Source organism: Contarinia nasturtii, unplaced genomic scaffold, assembly GCF_009176525.2.
Source record: "Contarinia nasturtii isolate CC-2019 unplaced genomic scaffold, AAFC_CNas_1.1 Cnas_scaffold_533, whole genome shotgun sequence".
Lineage (NCBI taxonomy): Eukaryota > Metazoa > Arthropoda > Insecta > Diptera > Cecidomyiidae > Contarinia > Contarinia nasturtii.
The window spans coordinates 2,864,671-2,891,850 of NW_022197885.1; the positions used below are offsets into that span (position 1 = coordinate 2,864,671).

A 27,180-nucleotide genomic window follows, 5' to 3' on the forward strand; every position below is an offset into this window, starting at 1 on the left:
AGGGGGGGGGGGGGGGCCAAAACCCCCCTCCTACCCCCCCCCCTTCGCACATTACTGCACTAATTAATACCCTTTGCAAAACAGCCGAAATGTCGACACCATTTCTTGCTTCTTTTCTGTGAAATAATTTTAGAACTTTGATTTAAATCGTTCAAAGCAAGCGCCAAATGAAATAATTAGCCGTTGTGTGTGCATAATTGTTGAGGTATATTGTTCTTTCATAAATTATAGCGTGTATTGTTTTATGGTCACGTTCCCATATTACCTTATAGTGTGAATGCCGTTGATTTATTATATGCTGATTATTTTGTTTCATCTTGTAATTACTTTACAGCCTGGTTTCGTTGCGAATTGTCTGCCGTTGTGCTGACTTGGTCGGTTTAATGTGTCTTTTATTCAAATACAATGGTGGCCATATGTCACACATATTCTCTAGGCCATAGATGTATCAGAAAGGGGAGTTTGCACAGACGCACACTTAATTTTTCGCCCAAAAATGAAACGGACGAAATCACAGCGAGCAACGTTTTTACTTGGAAATGATAAAGTGACAACTCAATCTCATGCACACAAATATCAAACGACAGCCCAAGACGAACACCAGAACATTCACATGTACAAATTACAAATGAAATACCTGCAATAGCTGTTGTGCACAATGATCATTATGCGCATATTTTCCGTTGTAATTTGTAAAGAAAAAAGATTCATTTTTCAGTTTCATCTTTCAGTTTGTATGCGATCCAATTTACCGATCAAAAGAATTGCACTGCAAATGACGGTGCATGCGAAAAAATGAATGATGATGATGACAGGCAAACTATGATCATGTGCATAAAAATAGGCATATAATGGAAGATCTTTCTCTCATAAAATTCAGTGGCTATGTAACGTAGGAAATTTGCAATTATGTCACATTCATAAGATGAAAATATTATTGATATGAATCTACAAATAAAACGCGTAATTCATCGACGATAATTTTCCTTGACTGAATTATGCACTTTTGTAAGAAGCTGCAAGCAAACCACTTAATTCAAGCATAATATGCTATTGAATAAACCAGATGCGATTAAACGAAAAGAAATACCCTCGAACCACAATTGGATTACAAAAAGCAATCGCCGAAAAAAGAAAGAATAACTAAATTGTAAACGTGAATGAAATTGTTCATTCATTGAAATCGGTACTATATCGTTGCGATGAAGAGCGAGAGATAGAGAGGGAGCGAATTGCGATGCCAAGCGCTCATATACATGAAACATCCATAAAGCAATTACATAAATTCATATACAGTTCTCTCTGGTAGTGGCATATTTGCAAAATGTCTTTTGTTTGTTTCGATTTGATGTTGTTGTTGTGTCTAAAGAGTCGCACAAGAGTGGGATACAAAATAAAGTTGTAATAACTGGCTTGTTTGCAATAGAAACATACCAACGAAAGCAATTATAATAGCAACCAAACAAGAATCGTATAAATTATATTGCTAGGATTTCGTACATGACATTTCATATATTGTTGATTGAGCAAATAAATATAGGCTGTGTTTTTTTTTGTCGATTGCTTTTTTGAATAAAAGTTGCTGGTTTTTTTTTTTTTTTCGTTTTTAAGCGGATCTTTTTGAATTTTTACGCTTTGCACGAGCGTCTCTTTTGAATTAAGTGGTTATTCTTCATGTTTTGCGAATGTAAACCATATTAGTAATGGCATGAAATTTATAATCAGATTTCCACAGAGAGCGATTGAGCGCAAGAGTTTTGTGGGATTTTCCCAAAAATAATAATAAAATAAAAGTGTTTACGCACAATCAAATGTCAAATGATACTTTCATTTGAAAATGTAGAGCAATGATCCGCGCATGGGATTTCAGAAGGAGAAAGTGAAAAAAATATGCTCAATGGAATTGTTTATGCTAAAAAAGTGGGTTTCGCAGAATCACTGTGCCGGTGGGATTTAACGATGAAATTCCGATGAAAATTGATTTGAATAAAATAACGATTGGCTGAAAAAATGGCGATTATGCAATTGAAGTGAAAAAAATTATATGATAAAACACATTGAACTGATGACTCAAACCAATATTCGTGGTCGACGATACATTTAACGAGCGATTGTTGTTCGTTGTGCATTGTTTAGCAATCTCACATATCATAACATGCTTACGGCAATGACACATAACAACGATCACGGCGAACTCGTCAAGACAGATGACGCTGGACATCGATCTTGCAATGCTTTTTTTATAGTTCCCAGAAATATAACCCTTCCTCAACACAAATTCACAATAATATATATATGCACTGCACTAATATTCTTAAATATATATTATTTATCTTTGATCTTTAGCTTCTTATTGGCAATTTTATAAATCTCTTTTTCTTCTATTTTCTTGGCTAATTTTAAGTACTTTCATTTTCACAGAGTTACTATGCTAAGTTAATGAGACGGTCTTGGGCTTTAATCAACGAATCCAGCTTTAGTTCTAATTTGGACGCTTTTCATTTGTTTTGTCTTTAAATCATGGGTTCATGGTTGCAATTATGATAAAATAGGAACAAAAAAAAACCAACTTTCAAAATTTATCAACCGGGGATCTATTAAAATAACACTCACACATACACAAAAACGCACATACACACTTCCCTTTTTTTCGTTAAGCTTATTTATTAAGTAAATACACTCAAAATGTTTGGGAGATGTCTAAGGATTATTTTAGATTTAAAGGTAAGTGGAATATTGGTTCTTTATTTCAATCGATATATTAACTGTAAGTGGAAATTTGTATGCAACCGTATTATTTATGCATGTCAACAAAATTATGCCAAACTATATTGCTGTCTCATCAACTAACAACTATGTGTTTTTATGCTAATCAGATGGGATCGGAAGTTTAAATGCTTTATAACGATACACAGAGAAATCAGACCTTCACGACGCACAAAATCACGTTCTTTTTATTATTTATTTTTCAACAACGAAAAAATGTGTAAAATATTTGAATGCCACGAACATAAAAAGGCACTTGTTTTATCGAGACCCTAAAATTAAATGAAAAAAATATATATAAAGAAATACCTAACCGCATCAGTTCATTGGCACAATCTCTTACAACGGTATGCATAATAGTATTATGCGTGCATGTTTATGGATAGGAAACGAACCCAATAAAATAAAGATGTCGTGGTTTATGCCGTCGTCAACAATATTAGGCGGTATATTTTTTCTACATTTGAAAGTAAAATTTCTTTAATTGTGATTACTTAATCCGATCGATTTGCATACAGCGTAAGCTATTAAAGTTCCGTTTTGTCTGATATAAATTAATAATAAAAAAGATTCATATTGACTCTATGGCGACGGGAATTTCATCATAATCCCAACATCACTTTTCAAATATTAAATAAATGACACGAGAAATGGAGATAGAGACTTATTTCCCGTATTCAACAAATCACTTTTCATGGCGCATACATTTTTTCGGTCTTTCTTTTTTTTTCTGTTTGTTCTTTGCGCACGTCTTTTGTTGAATAAATAATTTTTGTTTCGGGTAAAGAAAGCCATAAATGTTTTTTTTTTTCGCTTTCGATTTTTAGTGTGTCTCTCTTTCTCGACTGAATCGAAACAATTTGTAGAGAGGAAACGATGCTCACGCATCTTAATAAGACTGAACAAGCGATGCAGATGGTTTTCTATGCAAATTTCGAGTTCATATAACACGTTTTCAGTCTGCGTGTCATTGGTATGGCTTTTGTTTCCGTAATACACAAAAAAATACGCACATACACACATAAATAAAATCAATAAATTGATAGTCTTTTGAGACGACACAAATCCATGCAAATAAACTGACGTAATTATATTAAACGAACGTGTTCTTCATTGAAGCGTCCTCAAACCGATAGTTATTTGTTACTTGTGACTGCAAAAACTCAATAGAGCAAACAGCAATGACCGATTCCCTTTAGAAATTCGGCTCAAGTTTAAATCCAATCCATTTCAATACACAATAAATCGTTTCGTTGAAGAGACGATCGTCGATTTTCTGAAGAGGTGATCATTTCTTTGTTGATTGCTACGTGCACACTGGACCAAAATAAAATAAATAAATAAATTCAACAATCGACGATGACGTTGAAGGTCAAGCGCAAAATTACTTGAAAATTAGAAACAAATTTATTTTTTTCTTTGAAAATTCATTTTCAATAAAGCCGCCAAAACCAATTATTTCGTTTTGTAAACTGTCTTATATATCAAAAATCCTGCGGCCGTCAACTTAATGACAATTCTCACATAAATTGCACAAAATTATTTCCGTTGCTCGGTCAATTCAATGCAAAAACGTCAGTTCAGAGGGCTCAAACCGAAACAATAAAACAAGAATTTCAACGAAGAAACAATAATTAGAATCTATATTGGTTGAATTTTAATGGGATTTCTTGTGAATCCACGACTGAGTAATTGCCAAAGAATTGTAAAAAATAATAATAACAAATTGCGATGTTTGTCGTTGTCAAGATCGTCAAACTTATTGTTACTCGTTGCTTTATCATTAAATATATTCAGATATAAGACCAGCTATTTCATACAGTGTAAATTACGTGACGAACATTTTAAGTCGAACGCTCGACACTTTTGGCTTAAGATGATTTATTTGTATTGCTTCCTCCGCTTGAAAACGATAGTATGCAACATGAATCCGAAGCTTCAGTTGTTCTGAAACATTCAGACAGTGTGTCAACATTAGAGTAACAATATTCGAACAACTCGGATAAACATTATTTCATTCTAATCCGTCTTGCTTTATAGACACGCTAAAAGTTCATCTGATTTTATAGACACCGCTTTATTATTTTAACGCAACTGAGCTTCATTGATGATTTTGATAATAAAAATCGATTAAATATAAATGAAGTTCCAACAATTTTTCATAATTTTCTCATCAACAACGTAAGATGTTTTTTTTTTAAATAAGGTCTCGGGCGTGATATCAGGCAATATATCAATGACCGAGCCAGTGAATACTAATTGGCGGATATCTGCTATAAAATGTGATCACCAATGAAAGGCAATTGAATCAAAGAATCAAATGAGATATGATCACCAGAAGGGATCAAAGATTGATTTAAGTTTATGGAGTTAAAAGGTGATTTTTTTATATGTGATCAGTTGGTCCTGTTAAAATGTGTCAAATGACAAAAAAATAAATGTTTAAAATTGAGGCAAATCTCTTGGGAAAGCCCCGTTGATACGAAAAAAATGTGATGTTGCAAATGAATTTGCTTTGACGTAAGCGAAAAGATGAAAAACGTTGAGATAAATGCAAATGTGCACCGATCAAACTGGGGCAAAACGTAAAAGACGATGTCATCCCCACACATCAAAGTTACAAATCTGTAATTGACTAAACAGTTGCCTTATCAAATCAGTGTTGAATAAATTTTGAGCGCGTAAACGTCTTTCAGAAATAAATTGTTGTCACGTTCATTCATTAAACTAAAAGTTAAACAATTGTAAGGTTCGTTTAAGTATTGTTTATTGTGCAGAAACAAAACTTAAGTTATTTTTAAAAACAAAAGATTTAATTTGTGACTATTTTCAAAATCACATAAAATATATATATATAAAAAGTTTAAATGAGATAATTTATGTGTCGAGAGAAAAAGCAATCAGTTGAGAGGAAACAACAACAAATGATTCAAATCATTTTTTTGATGATTCAAAACAATTTGTGGTTTGCAGTAATAAATTGATGATATACCGTGTTGCTAAAATAAGAAGTTCAACGGTACCTACATTTAAAACCCATAAAAAAGTTAGTGTTTTCTTTCAATCGAATATGATAATTCATTTTGAATATATTCAAGCACGTGTAGTAATTACCAAGCTGTTCCTTCACAGTAAAAACTAAGTGTAATAACACTTTCTCTGCAATGGAATTGATTACGGTCATGGTATATTTGCATTGGTGTCGAATTGCGTTCAATACAATATTAATTAATGAAAATGTATAAAGAAATGTGCTTTTATCTTGGTTTCATGATAATAACCATTGAATTTGATCCGATAAAGTGACGTTTGTGAAAAATCAATATCGCATCGGTTATGAGTCATTTGAAGATAATAAGCTAAGCAATTCAACCAAACCAGGTACTAATGACCGATGGTTTCGTTTTGTATATCGTTTGAATTGGGTCAATGTTGAAAACGTGTCAGTTGTACGTTTCACATATTAAGAAGGCTTAATTGAGCACCATGATTGTTTCTCTCCTTTTTCTTGCCACATATTTTGTCGAAATTGGTCGCGCCGCAACAATTTCCATCAAATCACATGCACACAACTGAGCAGAATAGAGTGAATTTTATATTTTAAAAATCGCAAATCCAATCGATAGCCGATTCGTGTTTTGTGATTAATATTCGTAACCATGCTCATCGCACTGGTCAGACGATTTGTAAATCGTTTTTACACAAACAAAATTGACATTTACATGTTTGTGTGATTTTTTCTTGTCGTTGTTTTGTTTGTCAAGTGTTTCTTTTAAATAAACTTGAACATGGAAAATATGTATTTATTTATTGTTCGGTGCGATATTGATAAGACCCGGTCATGAACATGTAAACGAGTCGGTAGCACAACATTTTTACTACGGCAACATACTACACTTTAGGGCATACCATTTATTTTGATGATATATATGCCATATAAACGACCGCTGCTACAAAGCTATGCTTTAATTAAGTGAAATTACAAGTATGACATTGAATTCATGAAGTGTGTATGTTTTCAATGCTTCAATCATTAGCTCCATTGATAATGTGGACAATGTTTAAACATAATAAGCGGCAATCACATTTTTGGACAGAATGAAAAAAAAACTATTGTATGCTCCGTCCTGAAAAACAGCATTTATTAATACCTTAAAATCCAAGTCAATGATCACATCAATTGAAGTATCTAGCGTGTAATTTATAATTCGTACGATGTGTTCCTTTCAAACTAATAATAGATTCGATCAATGACATACTATGTCAGACATAAAAAAAATTCCATCCTCTTTCAAATGTACCATTTCCAGTTGAACCATCGAAATCCAAGAAGTATTGAATTCTCTAACATTGTGAATTATTTACCTTTTTTCAGATGTCTTCAAACGGTGTATCATGTGTGGACACAACACTAAATAGATCATTTTATAAATTAGGAAAAATAATTGGCCGAAATCCAAGTTTCTTTATTATAATTCCAATATTTTTAACAATTATATTTATCACAGGGTAAGTAAAAATATCCACATTTTCTTCTATCTTTATTCAATCATTTTTCTTACTTGAAACATAATTTATTTGACATTATTTGCAGATATCAACAGCTTAAGTATCAAATAGATCCCGAATATTTATTCTCACCCCAAAATGGAGCCGGAAAACACGAACGAGCTATCGTTGAGGAATATTTTAAAGTGAACTATTCGAAGAGCTTCAGTGTTGAGCGCATCACACGAGCCGGTATGTAAATTGTTATTAAGTTCAAAATGGAAAATATAGTGTGAAATAACATGCAGATTTTGTCTATAAAAAAAGTTGAATGATGCTTTATAATTAATTTTAAAAAAAAAACTAGCTTCTTAATTTTAAGTCACATTCGAATAATAATTCTTCCATAGCTATCCCGGTGTGCATTGGCAAATACGCGTTTCTTTTATTGACTGGTTTATGCAATTTGAATGTGTTTGCTGCATTTTATAAATACATCCACTGTACAAACCCATAACAATTTGCAAATTACATGTTTGATTGGATTTTCATTCAGTTATTACAAAGTTCAAAGGTCTTTTGAATATGCAACGTTAAATTAAAAATTGCACGTCATATCATTTTAGTACGGTTGAAAAACTACAACAAGATGCTTTGACTCGCCATGGATCATACTCAAGTAATACTGTAGTTGAGAGGAAATAATTCTAGGTGACAGATACGTGACAGATTTGTCTATAGAACGAAAAAGTGCGATAATAATATAGAAAAGTCGTCGTTCACACTTGTAGTTGGATTTCGACTCGATACGAATGCGGTTCATGTGTAATTAAGCAATGACCATCATTTTTTTAATCGGTTCCATTGTCATAGATAAAACGAATAGATTAGTTCTTGGCGAACTAAATGACAAAAATACTATTTTCATACAGTTCGGCATCAGAATGAATCCGTTTAGTAATAAATTGAAATCATTTCCAAAAATATCCAAAAACAAAATTTACATTCCCTTTCCTCGATTTCTCAAGTTTTGGACGCTATAAGGTTCCGGTTTTAAACATTTTTTTTGTTCAACCAACAAAGAATCATTTTTTTTTTAAATTCGAATACACACAAAAAATCGCCGATACGCAATTTTCTTAGAACTGTTTTAATCGATGAATATTTTTATTACAATGAGCTCACACCAGATTTGAATCAACCAGAACACAACACTTACCACATTTATTAAAAACAGAATGCCATATGTTTCGCATTTGTTCTTTATTGTAAAATTCTTAGTAAAACTTTAAACAATTACATCAGGTCAATTGAAAGTGATAAGATTAATTTATTGCTTGTAAAAATGAATTTAATTTTATTGCATCCAAATGTAAACAGAGAGTACCAAAGTATTGAAATAAAAACAAATTCAAATGCCATTTGGGTAATTGGTTGAAAATACTAATATGACACATGGGACAAAATCGCTCATTATCGCATTGTGTAACGCATTTAAAAACGAATGAATATTGCGTGGAAAAAATTCTGTATTTTATGCAAACTTATGCAAACGGGTCAAATTGAAAGGATCTCCAAATTTAAAAATGAGACAGACTTTTATTTGATTGAAATGGAAAAAAAAACTGTCTGCGGATATAATTGGTGATTGTGAAAATATCAAAATAAACAAAAACCGCATGCGTTGAAAAAAAATGTAACCGTCCAAGGTAAACAGAGCGTACCAAAGTATTGAAATAAAAACAAATTCAAATGCCATTTGAAATGTACAGTTATCAAAGTTTAGAGAATCAAAACTTAAATTTAATTCACCACTTTATATGCCCGAAATATCATTCACGCTTGATTAGTTTATGGCTTATCATTCTTTTTCATCTCAGCCACATGCTCGATCATAAAAAAAATGAACAATGAAAATGGAATGTTCTGTCTGTGATCGCGTTATTTTCCAATTACATCAGCATATGACATATGTTTGTGCAATTTCTAAACGAAACGTACCGAATACGAGCGCGTTGTCAGGCTATAAACATCAATTATGCCAATCGTTTGCAAAACTGAAGCACTTTATGCTCAAGTTGGATTTTTATTTTCGTCACATGAGATCCTTCCAGCAAATCATATCTAATCGCTTGTAGCGATTATTGTATAAAATTAAGTTAGACAAAAATTGCACATGTTTATTGTGGGATTATTATTATTGTTGATAAAATGAATTTTTATGACGGTAGTTTTTAATCGTAGGAACTACGGTCATAAAGTTTTTGAACCGATAATCATTTCTTAGGAACAATAGAAATTTTTGCCAAATATCCGCGCACTTTTATCGCCTTGACCAAATCCGGTAGTAAAACCGTTCATTGTTTTATTACTTCAGCCTAAAACAACCAAAATGTCAACTGACCACTGAATTTTGTTTTATGCCAATTTACTATGTTTGCTTGAATGAGCATTGAACCACGCTAACCGCTTCAATTTGCTGCTCGTATGAATCTGCCAAACAGTTGAAAATGCAACATAAAAGTAATCAGAGTTGGGTTGGTTCGCCTTTTGTTCGAATATACAATCCATAACAGGAAAAAATTGTCTGTAGCTTGAAAGACAAAAATATGCAGCCGATGCCATTAACTAACGAATATTACAAAGCGATAAATAAATTGTATTTTATCGATTCAAATTACGTTTGGCACATTCAATACATACCATTCAGTTACAACATTTGTTTTTTTTTTAATTTCAAGGCTTATATGCCACACAGCTCTCATCCGCCGTTATTAACTGTTACACAAGACGGCTGAATAAAAATTTGTTGTTGTCTTTCTCATCAAAATTATGGCTGTGTGAGCAACACTGATTTTATGTAATTAAACGACATAATTAATTTAGAGCAATTTAAGTGCACAAAACAAAGTGAGTGGATTAACACATACAATTTTTTTCGCTCAACTAACGAAAGATTACAGACATTTATTTCGCAAAACCAATTTTTCCGGTTCAATCAAAAATGATAAGCAAAAAAAATGGTTGGTTTTCTTTTTCGAAATATTTACGATTGCATTTTGGCGTGTGCATTGCACGCATACTGTTCATAATAAAATCTATGATAATGACTTTGATTATTCTTATTTGCTTAATAAACGAATCACTGACTGATTCGTGCATTCAAATGATATCTTGAACAATTGAGCTTATTATGCAAAATTATTATCTATGGTGTCTGTCATGCGATAAATGCATCATCATGAATTCCACCTAGAAAATAAAATGCATCATACGGTATGTGTCTCTTTCATACTTTTTGTTTTATTAATTCATTCAGCATGTGTGCAAATGTGTAATTTGAACATGGTTGAGTCAGAGCAGCGTTAAAACATCACACCTTTTGCGCAGCCTTTTTCCACAATCAACGAAATGAATACACATAATATTTGTTAGAAAAGTATACAATTATGTGATTTTTATCATAGAAATTAAGTGGTTTACAACAATGCTATTGGCTTACATTGGCCGAACAATGACAACGAAAGGCTGCGATTTGAACTGACCCCGAATTATAGTCTCTTTTTTCATTCAAATGAACGAATTTAAGTTCATTAACGCATTATATTAACAGCTGAGCATAGTGTTTCTCTATTATAAATAAATTGTTCGACCAATGAAGTACGTTATCTGCATCACAAAAATGGGGAGACTGAATTGATGATAACTAGTTGAAAATCTGGTAAAACGGTCAATTACATGCAAAAGACATGATAATGATCAAACGAAATAATAGACATTGAAACATAAGGCACCATTTTTTTTGTAGATAAGGAACTTCCCTGCGCTTATTTTTAATCAGTTAGAATATCTTGCACAATGTAATTACATTAAAGGTCAATTGTTTGATTATTCGTGTATGTTTTTTCTTCTCTACGTCTAAATTTGTAGGTCGATTCGGGCGTCTTATTATTACTACTAAAGATGGGGATCGAAATTTGATAAGACCCGAAATTTTTCAAGAGCTTCGCACATTGGACGGTTTGATTCATAATGCAACCGCTACTTACGACGACGAAATATATCGATATGAAGATATCTGCGCACGATCGCTTGGAGATTGCTTTGAAAATGACATCCTAAATCTGGACGAAATTATAAACGATGTAAGTTTTCCACCAACAACGCATACATGCCATTTTAAAAGCTGACTTTAATCTTCATTCCTTCTCACAGATCGTATCAGGAAATATGTCACTAACATTTCCAATAATGTTCAACGAAAAGACTTTCGATTATCACATATTGCCAGTCTTTTTTGGTGGTACAACAGTTTCACCCGAGGGCACCGTAGTGAGTGTACCAGCATTGCAATTGGTTTATTTTGTTGCTGTTGATACACCGCGTCAACTTGCAAAGTAAGTTTGTCACTTGGTTTGTTGTTTTCATCATCGGCTAAATCATATAATTTATTTGCAGAGGTGGCGAATGGGAAGAAACATTTTTACGAACAATTGGAGACATTGAAGACAGTGGATTCTTTAAACACATTCGTATAGCCCGATTTGCTTCGCGAACATTGGATCATGAATTGGAGAAAAATACGAGAACTGTGGTGCCATATTATACATTAACGTTCCTTTTAATGTTGGTTTTTAGGTTGGTAGCATTTTTCTTTTAATTCCAATTTGAGACAAAAAAAAAACTAATTTCCATATTTTTCTTTAGTGTAATTACATGTATGATGTTTGATTGCGTGCGCTCAAAACCTTGGTTGGGATTTTTTGGCAATTTATCAGCAATAATGGCAACATTGGCTGCATTTGGTTTCTGTATGTATTTGGGAATTGAATTTATTGGTTTAAATCTAGCAGCTCCGTTCGTTATGATTGGTAAGAATGAAAATGGTAAAATTCCTTTGAAAAATATCGCAACTAAAATAATTAATTTTCTTTATACAGCAATTGGCATTGATGATACATTTGTTATGCTCGCTGCGTGGCGTCGTACATCCATAAAATTGAGTGTACCGGAACGTATGGGAATTACAATGTCGGATGCTGCCGTTTCAATTACAATCACATCATTAACGGACATTATTTCATTTTGGATCGGTATAATGAGTCCATTCCCATCGATTCAAATATTTTGTAAATACAGTGGCATGACTGTATGCTTCATTTTCTTTTGGCACATCACCTTTTTTGCTGGATGCATGGCACTATCTGGTTATAGTGAACAGAAAAATCACCATTCAATTTTCGGCTACAAAGTAACACCGTTGTCAGCTGCCATCAAAGGTAAATAAATGAAAAACACACACAATTTAATTCCATTTACGCCCAACGATAATTCACATCGAAACAAGTTTCGCTTACTTAAACAGTCGTTTTGATAGAAAATGTTTCGTCCATAACTGTGAATGTAGTAAACATGATTTCAAGTATCGGCCAATTATTGACCATTTATGTGGTAATTTTTCAATGAATTGGGTGCAATCGCAAACTGAAAACTTCGAGAGCTTTTCAATAGCCGTCCGTTTATATAACATCAAATGACTTTGTTATTGCTGTCGTAAAACGCATAAACGTCAAATTTTTGCGATATTTAGCAGAGTTTAAAATAAAATGATGTGGTAAATCACATCAGTATCATATTTATGCATAAATATGCACAAACACTCACTTCGTTCTAATAAAAAAATAATTGAATGTTTCCTGAACGTCAGACCGTACAGCGTTACACATAGCAAATTTAAAAAAAATGCTTTTCTTTTTAGTTCAACATTCTGTTTTGAATCGGTTTGGTTCAATTGTATTTCTGTCTATTTCGTTGTCTGTATTTTGCATATTCCATACTGATGAATGAATGAACGGTTAGCGGTTTGCAAGCGAACAAACAAAATATCTGACACATTAACAATTGACGCTAATAAATAGCATATATTCCTTAAACACCGTATGTTAGGTTCTTAAAATAGAAAATATCGCCGTGTGTGTGTGTATTTGTTATATTTGTTGACTGTGTCGCATTCAAGTACCGCTTTCGAATGGGCAAAAAAGCGTAAATTGATATTTATTCAATATAAGTTGAATAATCTCAGTGAATAATATTCACCATAATCGTCATTATAGAGAATCGCTCATGGTTGTATCGAACATTCAACACGGGAGGCATCAATCCAAACGATCCCGACAATCCAATTGACAATAAAGATCATGCTGGAATGGCATTTTTCAAGGACGTTGTTGCAAACATCGTCAACAACGGTTATATGAAAATGGTTATTTTGCTAATATTCGCTGCATATCTATTTGGCGCTGGATATGGCATCACACAAATTAAAGAAGGTCTTGAACGACGAAAATTGTCCAAAGAAGATTCATATTCGGTGAAATTTTTCGACCTTGAAGATGAATTCTATCGTGAATTCCCATATCGTATGCAAGTTATTGTTGCCGGTGAACTTAACTATTTTGACCCTGTAAGTAAAACAGAATTTTTTCAAGTATTATGGGCAACGATAAAGCTCGAGAATGTACTAGTGTGCGTTTTATTTAGGTGTCGGCACCCAGTTTTATACAAATTTGAAGTGCAAAAAAATTTTAAATATAAAGAATATTATGAAATGTTGACATTGAAAATTTGTATGAAACTGAGTGCCGGCACCCAAAAAAACGTACACACCATTACGTTCTTGAACTATAGCGATGACTATAACAGTTCTGATTAAATATGCTTAATTTGTAATGTTTAAATATTTTTTTCGTTTTCTTGAATGTTTTTCTGCAGCAAGTCCAAGAAGAATACGAAAAACTTGCAAGAGAACTTGAGAGTACATCATATGTGTCTGGTTCAGCATACTCTTCAAACTGGCTACGAGTGTTCTTGGATGTTCACCCAAATATTACTTCAGAAGAGGACTTTATGGAAAAACTTCGAGAAGTAAGAGCAATAATTTTGACGCATATTTTGAATGCACATATTAAACTTGTTCGTTTCATTCTCTCTAAAATAGTGGATGTTCCCTGGCAGCGAATACTATCTAGATGTAAAATTCAATGCAAATAAAACGAAAGTTATTGCGACACGTTTCCTGATTCAAGCCTTAAACATCACCGATACGAACCATGAAAAAGTGATGGTCAAAGATTTACGAAAAATTGTTCACGATTCATCATTGAATGCATCAATATTTCATCCGTACTTTGTGTTTTTCGATCAATACGAATTGATTCGGCCGACTTCAGTGCAAAGTTTGATTGTCGGTGCTGCAATTATGATGTTGATTTCATTCATTTTCATTCCGAATATTCTATGCTCAATATGGGTGGCATTTAGCATTGTATCGATTGAAATGGGTGTTGCTGGTTATATGGCACTATGGGACGTGAATTTGGATTCAATTTCAATGATTAATTTAATCATGTGCATTGGTTATTCGATTGATTTTACAGCGCATATTTGCTACTCATACATGACATCAAAATCGAATAATTCAGACGATCGAGTTCGTGAAGCACTTCATTCATTGGGCATGCCAATATTCCAGGTACGGTACTCACATCAATCAATTGATTTTGTTTACAGTCAATTTACATTTATTGATTTTAAAATATTCTTTGTGTTTGTTTCGCTTTCAGGGAGCTGTAAGCACAATATTGGGTTGTTACGCTCTTTTGTGTGCCGATAGTTATATATTTTTGGTATTCTTTAAAATGATATTCTTGGTCATTTCGTTTGGTGCATTGCACGGTATATTTTTGTTGCCAGTGTTATTATCATTATTTGGTCCAGTTTCATGTAATAAAGATCCAACGAATGAACGTCAATTGGATAACTTGGGCGGTGATATGGGTCGTGAACGTTTGTCATCAATTGAAAAAGCATATCCGCATCCATATTGCATTCCACATCCACAACTTGGCCTACAGGGCATGTTCAATAGCAAATCATACTTAAATTCACCGTTCAAAACGTACGGAATTGATGAAAAAGACCAAGGAATCGGAACGTCAGGAGAAGATTCCAGTGAGAGTAGCAGCAATAAATCGCAACAACGTCAAGCAATCGAAGACGAAAATACACGTCGACGATATGAGATGAGCTGGAAAATACCATCAGAAATGAATGGATCCCAATTTCAGCCCGTTGTCAACATGTATGGGCGTAATCCAGCAATGACTGGACGTATCTACAGTTATGATGATTCAAATATAATGCCAAAGCGACGATCAAGCAACGATCGTGAAACCGAACAACGACCATCAACCAAAAATTGTTTAAACGACGAACCAATACAGCACGAGACTTCTATGTTATATGATTCACGTCGTTATTATAGCGATGGTCGTCGACGTTCTTTATTCGAACCGAATAAACGTAAAATCAGCGATGAAAGTACACCACGTCGTAGACACACACCTCCCGAAGGTATCTATCGACCAAATCCAAATCGTTACTCATCTCAACATAATTTATATTATAATCGTTCAACACCACAACGCTCATACTCCAATCACAGCATCAACGAACTACGGCACATGGGTGACATTCGATTTCCATAACCGTTTTTGCCTGCAACGAACCCATTTTTTTTAGTAGAAAATTAGATTGAAGTAGCAAAGAATTGCCATTTATTTTTCATCACATATTTTGAGTTGATTGATTTTTTGCTAACACTTAGTTGAAATTTATAGTCTATTGATTTTTTCTTTGTTTGTTTAAGAATGATGAAGAGAAAACAAAGATTTAGACATTTATCACTCGTGTCAATAGAGGTTTTTATTTTTGAAAAGTGAAATACTATTACTAAATTAGATTAGATTATTACCACCTAGTAAATGATGTCGTGATAAAGTGTTCAACTTCTGTTTGAAAGTCATTTTTTTGAGTATATACTTCAAAATTTCAAACGAACTTTTAATCAATTTTGAATGTAAACAATCCACTATATACATTTTCATCTCAACATTATTTTTTTTTTTTTTTAATAAATATATAAATGCTCAAATATACTCGAATTTTTGGGCGAACATATGTTACCGATGCTTCGATACAATCAAAATAGATAAATTAATTGAAAACAAAAGAAAAACCTATAAAATTCACATTCAAGTCTATGAATCAATTTATAAATAAGAAATGTAAGAGAATGAAAAACGAAATTTCGCCCAAAAATGGAAACTATTTATGTAAATAAAATTTGTGAAGAAATTTATAAATTTTTAACTATTTTTACCGTATAGAAATGATCTAATAAAGATAGATAAAATAAAAATGTCAACATTTCTTCTTTCTTTTTTTACGTCTATCGGAGTCGTCTTTGATGTTTTGATGTATAAAATCGCCCACATGATCCAAATAATGATAAAACGACTGTCCAAAGTCTTATTCAAAATCAATCGAACGATAAGAAATTTCCAGCGAATAAAAGCCCATGCTAACGTCTGATTCGAAATGGCAAAAAAGGTCGTGTGTTAACTGTCAAAATGTCCCAACAGCTGACTGAATCGTATGTGTTGCCAGCGTAAAAAAATCCTATATACATAGAGCAGCATTGAAAAGTCTTTTTCAATACAGCCGATACCAGTGTGTATATGCTACTTTTTTGTGTACTTACCAACCCAAACAGTTTGTACGATGTGCAAAACAGACTCAATCAGTCTCAAGCGGTTTGTCGATTGAGTTAGTTTAAACGTGTTAAAAGTGCTCGTTTCACCACCTTTCACGCGATTCTGTTTTGATTCTCTGCTCGCTCATTTTGTGGCATAAACCGATTTATACATTGTACGTATTTCTTATATGATGGCATTACATTTTTCATTGTAAAAACAAAATTCCAATGGTTATTTGTTCGTGTATAATGTCCATAAGTGAATGTAATAAAGAAATTCCGCTTTTTTTTAATTCGATTGTGGCCGATTTTTGGTTGGCGAAAATATCATGCCAATTAAAAACTGAATAGTCGATGTTGTTGTTTGGTTATCGCATCAATTTAATATCAGTTTTATAACTGTTGTTTTTTTTTCTTATTGCACTGTCTATGCCATAAAGTTTTGAATTGCTCATTAGAATTTTTTACACGGTTCTTGAGTGAATTTGGTCAAATTCAATGTACATATTTGATCGATATATGTGGTCATGTTAATATGTGAAATGTATTCCATCCCATTTTCGTTCAGTTCATCGTCTTTTGTTGTATTTTTAAATAAGAAACAAAACAAGTTTGTTTGAAGAAAAAAAAAGAAACAACAACTTTTGAACAAAATTATTCTATTATTCTTCGATTGATATTCATAGATGTTGTTGCCTTTTTTGGAGTGTAAGAGGATTTAAAAACGAAACAAGTTTATATTGAAACAGAAAAGTATATGCTAATTCAATTAGACCTCAGTTATTGGGAATGAAGGTGCGTTTTTGAATAATTCCGATGATTCGCAGTTTTTTTTAATAAGAAGGTCATTGATTTAAAAACATTTTATGCCTACGACTTTTCCATAATTATTTTCAAGTCAAAGAAATAAACTGCGTAAAACTTGCGCCTATGCGTTTAGTGAATTTATTCATTTTTGATTGCATATGAATTGAAGAAATAAAAAGCAATTTGAAACTATAGAAAAAACCCATGTGCAAAAAATTTATTGATGAGTTTAGAACAAAACTTTATTAGACATTTTTTAATCAAATTAAGCTCTAGTTAACTGTATTCATATAGTCAAACGATAGTAAAAATGTTATAAAATAGTATGACAATATTCGATTGTTTCCTATACAAATTTTTAAAATTTAATGAATTTATTCAGCGCCATTTGTACTTCATTCATTTCTTTCCACTGGTGAAATGACTCGTTGTCATGAATAATTTAAATTGAACTGAATACAGCTTCAGAATAAATTCTGAAATGAATCATAAACATTTTGGTAGACAGTCAAGGGAATTGCATCGCGTCAATATAAAACAACAATGTGTAGCTCGGAAGACGAATACCTATAGTAAAAAATATACAATAAAAAAAAATACGTTGGCATTTTACCGCGAAGGGGAAGTGCACTTTTTATTACACACGTGATCGACTACGTCTTTTCAAATAAACGTTCCTCCTTGTATTTTTTTTGTTTCTGTTTGTTACGTTCGTAGACCCGGCAACGACAGATGTTTCACATAGCAATTCCAATCGTAGAAAGAAAGTGGATACAATTTCGATCATACTTAATAACAGACGAAACTCATTGTTCCGAATAAATGAACAAAGACAGTTGGTTCAAATAAAATAAATTCTTTGTTTGTTGGTGTATTCTGTCGAGTCTGGTGCTTCCTTATAGCGATGCACCCCAGTCATTTGTCCTATATAAATTGAAATTAACGTTGCAACGTTACTTTTATTTTGCGTAGTTAAATTTGAGACATTTAACTCCCATTGATATAGTCTGTCAACTGTTTTAATAAGTGATACTCGTTGAATATAATCGCGTAGGGTTAACTGTGACATTGAATCACTTTGTCATATCATCGGAGTGACGCATTTTGTTGTTGGTTTTCGTTTCGACACTTTATCTCTTTGGCACAATCAACTAAATACTGTGCTTTGATTGACTCACCTTTTGAAGCGGCGAATTAATGTGTTTGCTCTGATTTTGCACATTGCTGGGCGTTATTGTCATTGCTTGAAGTCTTTATTTGATTAATAAACATAATCGTAAATCCGTTGCAAATATCGACCTCCGAATTACTTTTCAAGATTAAGCAACACTGCCACCCCCTTACACATTATTTTGTTGATATAGTATGACACATATGTAGTGAGTAATTTGGATCTAACAAGTGTCAACATTTTCATTCCTCATGAATGATTGATGAGTTCTGACACTACTTACAGAATGTTGATGCATACATTTCAACCGAGAACGGGGAAAGAGAGAGAAAGAGGAACAGCGACAAATCGATAGTTGAAAAAGTGACAACTCTGCCGATGTATGTACACAGTTTATTTGTAAACATGTTCAGTGATATGGAAATATCATAACAATGTTTACACTCTATTGCTATTCACTTAAAAAACCAGCAAAAACTTTTCTGGTTACATTTTATTTACAAAGTGCCATTTACTGTACATAAACTGCCACAACTTTACGGTGCCTTTTTTTCATGCCAATTTATAAATACCGAGAATGATGGAAAATTACAACTTTGTATAAAACGTATCGAAAGAGAAAAAAACCGCGATCAATAATTGTGTTGCGAACCAAGCCCACATTATTCTCACGTTTCACGTGAGCAAAAAAAAAAAACTAACCGAATTAAATGACTTTTACTTTGAAAAAAACACTGGCGTGTTGTTATTAATCAAACAAATTAAATATTCCGTTGAATTATAATATATTTATTAAACTTTATTATTGGGAGTATACATTAATTTTCGTGGTTTTTCATCAGGTGATCGCACAAGAGATTAAAATGAATTTGTTAGGTTTCCTTATAAAATCGCAATATTTTAACAGAAATCCTAATAAATTGGTGCGCCTCACTGTGTTGAAACAAAACATGTTTTATTATTTAAAGGTTTCCTAATAAAATTTGTCGGGTTTATTTCTTGTTTGATGTAATTAGTATGTAATCGGAAGGACAAATAATCAAAAAATGTTGAAACTCGTCTGAATTGATAGAAATGGTCTCTTTCAATAATTATTAGTCTATTTGAGTCTACTTTAAAAGAAAAAAATCGAAAAATACTTACAAAAAGCCGTACAGTGCTAGCGCCACGACGGAATTCAGTGTTATCTACACTAAGTTACCGCCAAATAGTGAAAAGACATTGGCTCAGTTGTAAACAATGGACTAGAACTCCATAGTTGTCCGTAGTGGTGCTATAGTTTTACATTTTATACAGTCTTTTATGGGGCATAATTTCAGTGCGCAAAAAGCAGAATGGGCTATTTCTGAGGATCACAATTTTTGCATACCTGGTCCAGGACAAGCTAATCGCAGTTGGAAGGTAACGTTTTTTTTTTTCGAATTGAATGAAGACGAGGAATTCTTTCGACCCGAAGTTTGTCTTCTGACTAAAAGAAGAACCAGAGTAGTGGCTAGTGATGGGCAGTACTTTGATTATAGAATATTTTACGGTTTCATTGAAATGAACTTTCATTTTCAAACAAAAAACCGCTGAAATTAATGTACACTCCCAATAAGTTGGAGGTTGTTGCTCGGTGTATATGTGGTGATAGATTATTTCAATTATCCTTTTTGTATCCAACTTGACCTGATGGAAAATATGTACGGCCCAGTGCCAGTCGTTCAGAAGAATCAGACTGAACAAAAAAACGGAATTTAATTAGCGATTTTTATATCTTGAATTATAACGCCAACTTTTTTCGACGCTCCAATTAATTTGATGCGTTTAATTATCAACGGCAAACGCAACTTTTATTGAATCGTAATAAATGCGAATATGAAATTTATTTGTATGAGTGAGTAACGCATCCACTTTGAATTGGTTGGGGTATAATTATAAATAATTTCGACAATAAAATCGGCGCCATTTCCTTTTCAAGAGAATGTTACAGAGGGAACGATAGTTGGCCACGCTTTTCAACAACAATTTTGTTTACTTGTTTTATGCTATCATGGTTGTTGGTTCGAGAGTTAATATAAGCAATTTGTTTGTTTCAATTTCAGAGAAAAAAATTGCAGCATTGCAATTTTGCGCATCAATTGATATTAATGGAATAAATGTAAAGGTGACTGAGAGAAGCGGATTGTGTACAAGCGAATTTATCTACAAAGACAGAGAAAGGGAGTGAGCTGTTTTTACAAACATTGCAGTATCAACCGATCAAATTGAGAACAACAGAGACCGAATGATTACAGCATGAACAATTATGCGAACATTCTAGAGTTTCAAACATGGGTTGTGTACCAGCGTGTTGCGATTGACTGTGCTGGTTGCTTGTGTAAGTATAATCTGCTTCATTTAAACCAAACTTAAAAGATACAGAGAGAGAGAGAGAGAAAGAGAGAGAGAGAGAGAGAGAGAGAGAGAGAGAGAGAGATAGATAGAGAAAACCATTGAAATTGTTATTTAAAGTGCACTGCGTGATATTTGCAAGAGAAAAATAAATTGCACTTTGTTTATAGCTCAATGGATGGAATGCCATCTCAAAAATAGCTCTGAGTTTTCTATCCATAGATAAATATGTTTGCTGTAATAATAATCGTGTCGATGTTGATTGGATGCCATCGGCACGTTTATATGAACTTCGCATTGAGCTGTGTGTCTCCAAATCATACAACGGCATGGCCGACATTTAAGGGGGTATTTTACCGCCCATTAAAAACCATAGCCCATTTTTACATTTGCCAATTTAACGAGTATGGTACAATTAAAAAGATGTAGTGCTACAATTAAGTACATTTTTGGTAAAATTGTTTAAGCCTAGTCCTGAGTTTCGAATTTCACATGACATTTGAACATACATACAAAAGGGGTGGTATTGGATGATTAAGAGGAGGTATATCGGGCTCACAGCCCCCCTCTGTGAGCATGTATGACTTCAAATGAAATGCATTCACACAAAACATAGACAACAAAAAACACACACAGACAGAGAGAGAGAGAGAGAGAGACATGCAATCATTGTGAATATGAAATACACAATGAACTTCCGGCTATTATATGGTACTTGAATATTGTGCGTTTCTCAAATGCCGTTCGCCTTTCTCAGTGCGTTATTCAGATGATTACCATAAGATTTGCATTCCACTTTCGTATGCATTAAAATTTTCTTTCTCTATCTGTTTGTGGTTAAACAGGCAACGCGTATGACGCACGCTATACTTTGTGCATCAAATTAATGAGTAGCAAAAAAATTGAATATGATATTAAAGAGACGAAAGAGCTTGCCGGATAAAATTGAATAACAACAAAAAAACAGCGAATAAACTATAAATTATATGTGACACACGTGTCCACATAAGTTGTAGGGGAAAAAAATCTGCAAATCCATTTACAGGAAATACTCATACTTTGTATTCCACATCGGTTCAACACTTTTTTTTCTTCATTCGTGTTCATTTGTATCATCAAAAAACACGCGTACACAACACACAACAAAATAGCATTGAAATATTGCCATTTGAAATGAAAACTCCATTGTCATTGAATTATTGATTGCTGCGTTTGTTCTCCAATTTCGCACACAATTCGGTTGATTTTCTACGCTTCATTCGCGATGAATATGCTCACCATCATCAGAAGCCAAGCTTCGAATTTCATACATAAATAATTTATTCATTCAACGTCAACCATCAAAAGTTGTTTTATTGATTTTTTTTCCCATTTGATCAATTAAGTTTCTTTTATTATTATTGTTTAATGACCGTTTTCTATTTTATTTTCTTCTTTTTTTTATTCATTATTTCAGAAGCGCACGTTTCCTTTAGTTCCGAGTTTAGTTTATGTCGTTTGAATTGATGCAAATGCACAAGTTTCGTTTATTAGAAGCCACATTATAATTTTCGCTATAAAATCGATCGCACGAGATTTTATCATTTTGTTTTGGTTTTGATTGGTCCCAATGGTAGAAAAAGGTAAGTCACTTTCCATTTATTATGTTATCATGTTCAATTTTATTCTTAGTTGGTTGTTTTCGAAATCTGTTAATGTTGGAGAAATATCGATTGGATCAATTTATTGCTTTTCGCAGTGAAACCAATCAAGGCAACAGTAAATAACTGTAAATCGGCATGTTTCGTTTAGAACGTTCTTGTTGTCAGCTGAGCTTTGTTGATTTTTTCCCCCATTTCTCGTATAAGTTGCTTTCGAATGAGATACGCCCAAAAGGAATACACCAAGTACAAACAAAACGTGGTCGAAGAGTTGAAAAAAGAAACCGGCGCGAGTTATCGATTCAAACAGCATTGATGATATGACATGAAAGAGTAGAATACAAGAAAACAAGTTCTTGTCATTTTTTTATAAGGCGAATTTGCATTACGATCTGGTTGTTTTTATGTTTTCTTTTCTCCCATCTACAAGTCGTCTTGTCTTGTCTTGGTAGCTCTTCACAACAAAACAACTTAACAAAGGCTTTTCGTTGTCGTTGCGAATGTGCACAACAAGAAATCTTTTTACAACGACCTTGTCGAAGGAATTGCAATTTTGCGGAATTTCTTTTGTCATTCGTTCGTTCATTTGCTGGCTGCAACGATACAATCGCTTCACTGTAATAATGCACTCGAGCGCATTGATACACACACACAATGGTAACACTGTTCACTGATAAAAACAAAAATTATCGTTATAATAATAGGATGAACATATGATACGGTAATTAGATCTAATGAGTTCCGTCATCTGAACGAGTTTAGTTGGTTTCGCTGCTTTGAGGTTTTCTAAAACTTCCGTCGAAAAAGAAAAAGATAGAAAGAGAGAGATAAAGAGATTCGATTACGCAACATTGCATTTGATTTGAGTTTTGCTTAGCGCTTGAGAGTCTAATGAGAAGCACGTTGCCGCTCAGTTTGCGTGTGTGGGCAGATTGAATTTCTCGAAGATAATGTTATACATGTGCTTTGAAGAATGCCGACAAATCTCCTTTTTTATGACATACACAATACACATATCATAAATACTGAACTGCTTATTATTATTGCTATTATTCAACCATTGCAAATGACAACGTTACTTTAACATTTTATTTACATTCATTTGGAATGCTATTGTTTTCGACACTGCAGTTACATTCGCAAAACCATAAGTACAGATCTATTCCATTGTTTGTACTTATCTCTCTACAGAGTCGTAACATCTAATATCATCCTTCTTCTGTTGAATCTTTATCTAAAGAATTACTTTGCTCGGATTTAGGAACAAAAAGAAGGTTCTTATATAAAAACGATTTATTTTTCTTTGCATTTACTTTTTTTATCATTTTGATCTTTTCAACAACAGATTTTTTTTTCCAAAAGTTTTTCTTTCTTGCTATTTTTAAACTCAATAACAGTAACAATAACAAAACAAAGTTCCCCTTCAAAGTTACAACGATAAAAGAAAAATGGTGAAACTTGTCAATTTTCGAAGTTTCAAGGTTTACCGACAAATTATTTGCATTCGTTATCACTTTATAATTGAATGTAAACTACAAAAGTTTCCTATTTTTCTTCAATTCTTGTTTTTTCTTCAAAAGTTCTTGCAAGGGAAAATGTAAATTGATTGACAAAAAAACCTCATTGAGTAGTTATTTGCTTGTAGTAATCGATATTCGTGACACTAACGGCAACGGCGACGACGATGTGGTATTTTTATCTATTTCCATTGTAATGTTATGAAGAAAAATAAGTTCTACCTGCTACAATATAAAAAAAAAAACAGATGAAATTCAAAATGGAATTTCAAACGAAACGAAAAAAATTGTGTACAGCTGTTATTTTGGGACTATAGCAGCCTATCAACGTACAATGTTCATTATAAATTCGCACCTGTCTCAACATCATTACACGAGCCACATTCCAACCGTATCCTTGGTTACTACTCACTAAAATTCTGATGAATACTGAAAAAGAAAAAAAAAAACGGTGCACTTTTCTTGTATCAAGTACGTCGGAACAAGTTGTTGTCATCAATTTAGTTTATATCAAGTAGTCACTGGTATAGCACCTTCTTTTATGCGATACGCAATTTTAAAATGGCAACATCAAAAAAACCATCTTTATTCAAAAGTTTAAAACGTAATTTATTGCGTTTTCATGGTTTTCAAAACATTTTTTTTTGTTTGTACATCATGAAATAATTGAATCTCGGTTTTCAATAATGTAAAACGTTTTTTCTTCTTCTCTTTTACAATTTATTTGTCACTTAGTCATGACGGAAAATGCGTTTAGAGCTCGAGACATTGGGTTGCGGGCACAGAAGAAAATCCTATCTCGAATGGCCACAAAGACCGTTGCAAAAACCTTTATCGACGGAACCACAGCCTCATTGCTCGATAATATTTATCGGTTGGCAAAGTTACATGTAAGTATCTCTTGATTACATTTCCTATCGTAATATCCGTGGAGACTTGAGACTTGAAATTAAGTTATAAAATCCAATTTATTTATTTACAATTTTTAGAGTGGAAATAAGAAGGAGGCGGAACGTTTGGTGAAAAATATCATTAAGATTGTAATCAAGATCGGAATCCTTCACCGAAATAACCAATTCAGTGCCGAGGAATTACGAGTTGTTGAACGGTTTCGCAGTAAATTTCAGGTAATATTAGATTTTTACCATCGGAACTTTTCAATTAGATTGTTTTGTCATGGTTTTAATGCAATAATGTAATTTATTTGGAATAATTTCAATTATTTTCTTTTCTTCTTCTTTTTTTCGCCAGTGTACCCAGATGGCTGTTATCAGTTTCCATGAAGTTGATTTCAGTTTTGATTTGCCGTATTTGCAAAAGTCGTTGGAAGAATCACGGGCAGCACTGAAAAGCATCGTTGAACGGCATTTAACCGAAAAATCACTTGGACGTATCGATGAAGTATTTGATTTTTTTAACGATCCCAAATTGCTGGAGACTTGTTTCCGCGTCGATTCCCCTTATCAAGAAGTGGTTGCCGCTATTGTAAAAGATTTGAACAGCGCAATGGACAACGGGGACATATAATCTCCTACTCGCACTCACAGACTATATCACAATAAGCATCACTATATATGTACACACACTGACTTGACACTCTTTTTTTCTCTTCTATATTAAGCTATATTTTTATTTTGTTTTCTAATTTATATTCATTATTTATTAAGTGTTATGATTAATATTGTATGAAGTCAGTCAGTAATGAAAAGTGGGACGACGCAGGCTCTTATTTTTTTTTGCAAAATGATATTAACTAATCTAGATTAGATAAAATGGTTTCAGACGAAAAAAAGTGAGAAAAATAATAATAATATAATAAGAAACATTTTCTCTGAAATGTTTGAAAATGGGTGCAACATCAACATATCACGCCTTATCATCAAATAAATGAAAGAAAGAATATACTACAGACAAGAGTCATACAAAAAATTGATGGTTTTGAACACATTGGGTAGAGTTAATCATACAATTGATAGATTAAAAAAAATCAAATGATTTTGATATGGGTGCATTAAAACCTTGGGGTTACCCACGAACTCGATACTAGAAAAACTAGAACATATTAGAAAGATGTCAAATGTACATGTCATATGGCGTTTTATTAGAAATATTAGAAAAAATTAGCACATATTAGAATCCGTGGTTTCCCCCTCGATTAAAACACCTTTCACAGTTTGAATGAAAGAGGATAATTTTGCATGAAAAAAATATATAGCAGATACGTCCAAAATAGAATTAATTTTTGAAGAAATAGATTAGCTCGACCATGTGTATTGTGAAGGAAGTATGAAACCCAGATTATCACAGATAGCATTTATATCATGGTATGATGATTCTATTGAACCAAAATTCTACAATCTTATAAAAATTAATGAATTTATGAGAAAAATTGTGTTTATTTGAAGAAAAAAAAAAACAAATTAATAACAACCAAACCGTCTATGACACTAACAACTCATCCACATTGAATGTCTATTATATATTGAATGAAGAAAAAACAAAACATCAATTGAATGTGTGAATATGTGTTCAAGTATTCATCTGAAATAAAAACAAAATATTGATATACAACCAACCAAATTAAACAGAGTCTATTATCACATTTAAAGTATACTCAAATGTTTATAAAGTGATTCAAACTGGTCAACATGGTATATATATTTTTATCTTATTTTATTATAATAAATATATACTCCATGGAAAATTGATTTTAGTAATATTAAGGAACTACCACTAAATAATGGTGTATACATTATACAATTTGTCTATTTTAGTAATGTCAAATAAAACTGAGCAAAAAACCGACCAATGTTTGATTTTTTT

General features: G+C 32.7%; 2 protein-coding genes across 8 annotated transcripts in view; both read left to right on the plus strand.

Moving 5' to 3' along the window:
* LOC116339574 (patched domain-containing protein 3) overlaps positions 1-16,372 on the plus strand; it is a 23,727-nt gene extending 7,355 nt beyond the window's left edge. Inside the window, exons 2-13 of one of the 4 annotated variants that reach the window (XM_031765530.1) lie at positions 2,422-2,724; positions 7,142-7,275; positions 7,361-7,506; positions 11,185-11,399; positions 11,470-11,651; positions 11,713-11,892; positions 11,962-12,125; positions 12,195-12,533; positions 13,368-13,717; positions 14,026-14,178; positions 14,252-14,785; positions 14,877-16,371. In XM_031765530.1, coding sequence (XP_031621390.1) covers positions 2,686-2,724; positions 7,142-7,275; positions 7,361-7,506; positions 11,185-11,399; positions 11,470-11,651; positions 11,713-11,892; positions 11,962-12,125; positions 12,195-12,533; positions 13,368-13,717; positions 14,026-14,178; positions 14,252-14,785; positions 14,877-15,800 — 3,360 coding nt within the window. In that variant the 5' untranslated portion in view covers positions 2,422-2,685 and the 3' untranslated portion in view covers positions 15,801-16,371. Of the gene's footprint in view, positions 1-2,421; positions 2,725-5,054; positions 5,144-5,723; positions 5,813-7,141; positions 7,276-7,360; positions 7,507-11,184; positions 11,400-11,469; positions 11,652-11,712; positions 11,893-11,961; positions 12,126-12,194; positions 12,534-13,367; positions 13,718-14,025; positions 14,179-14,251; positions 14,786-14,876 lie in introns of those variants that run through there. The other 3 variants (XM_031765531.1, XM_031765529.1, XM_031765532.1) reach the window with 3 other exon arrangements.
* Positions 16,373-16,891: 519 nt separating this feature from the next.
* LOC116339380 (tumor necrosis factor alpha-induced protein 8-like protein) lies at positions 16,892-27,166 on the plus strand. 4 transcript variants are annotated; one of them, XM_031765224.1, is made up of 6 exons: positions 16,893-17,022; positions 20,912-21,186; positions 22,657-22,822; positions 25,093-25,247; positions 25,347-25,484; positions 25,609-27,166. In XM_031765224.1, the coding sequence occupies exons 3-6, from the start codon at positions 22,810-22,812 to the stop codon at positions 25,882-25,884; spliced, it is 582 nt and encodes a 193-aa protein (XP_031621084.1). In that variant the 5' UTR covers positions 16,893-17,022; positions 20,912-21,186; positions 22,657-22,809; the 3' UTR covers positions 25,885-27,166. The 4 variants fall into 4 exon arrangements, with proteins under 4 accessions (XP_031621080.1, XP_031621084.1, XP_031621082.1 ...); XM_031765222.1 differs by lacking the exon at positions 22,657-22,822 and adding an exon at positions 20,147-20,228 and having other exon boundaries at positions 16,915-17,022; XM_031765220.1 differs by lacking the exon at positions 22,657-22,822 and having other exon boundaries at positions 16,892-17,022.
* The last annotated feature ends 14 nt before the right edge of the window (positions 27,167-27,180 follow it).

Excerpts from the sequence above, each read along its gene's own strand:
- LOC116339380 (XM_031765220.1), top strand. The coding sequence starts at position 21,105 with ATGAACAATTATGCGAACATTCTAGAGTTTCAAACATGGGTTGTGTAC. Across the intron at positions 21,187-25,092 it reads TGACTGTGCTGGTTGCTTGT|TCATGACGGAAAATGCGTTT; the intron begins GTAAGTATAATC and ends TTTGTCACTTAG. Across the intron at positions 25,485-25,608 it reads GGTTTCGCAGTAAATTTCAG|TGTACCCAGATGGCTGTTAT; the intron begins GTAATATTAGAT and ends TTTTTTCGCCAG.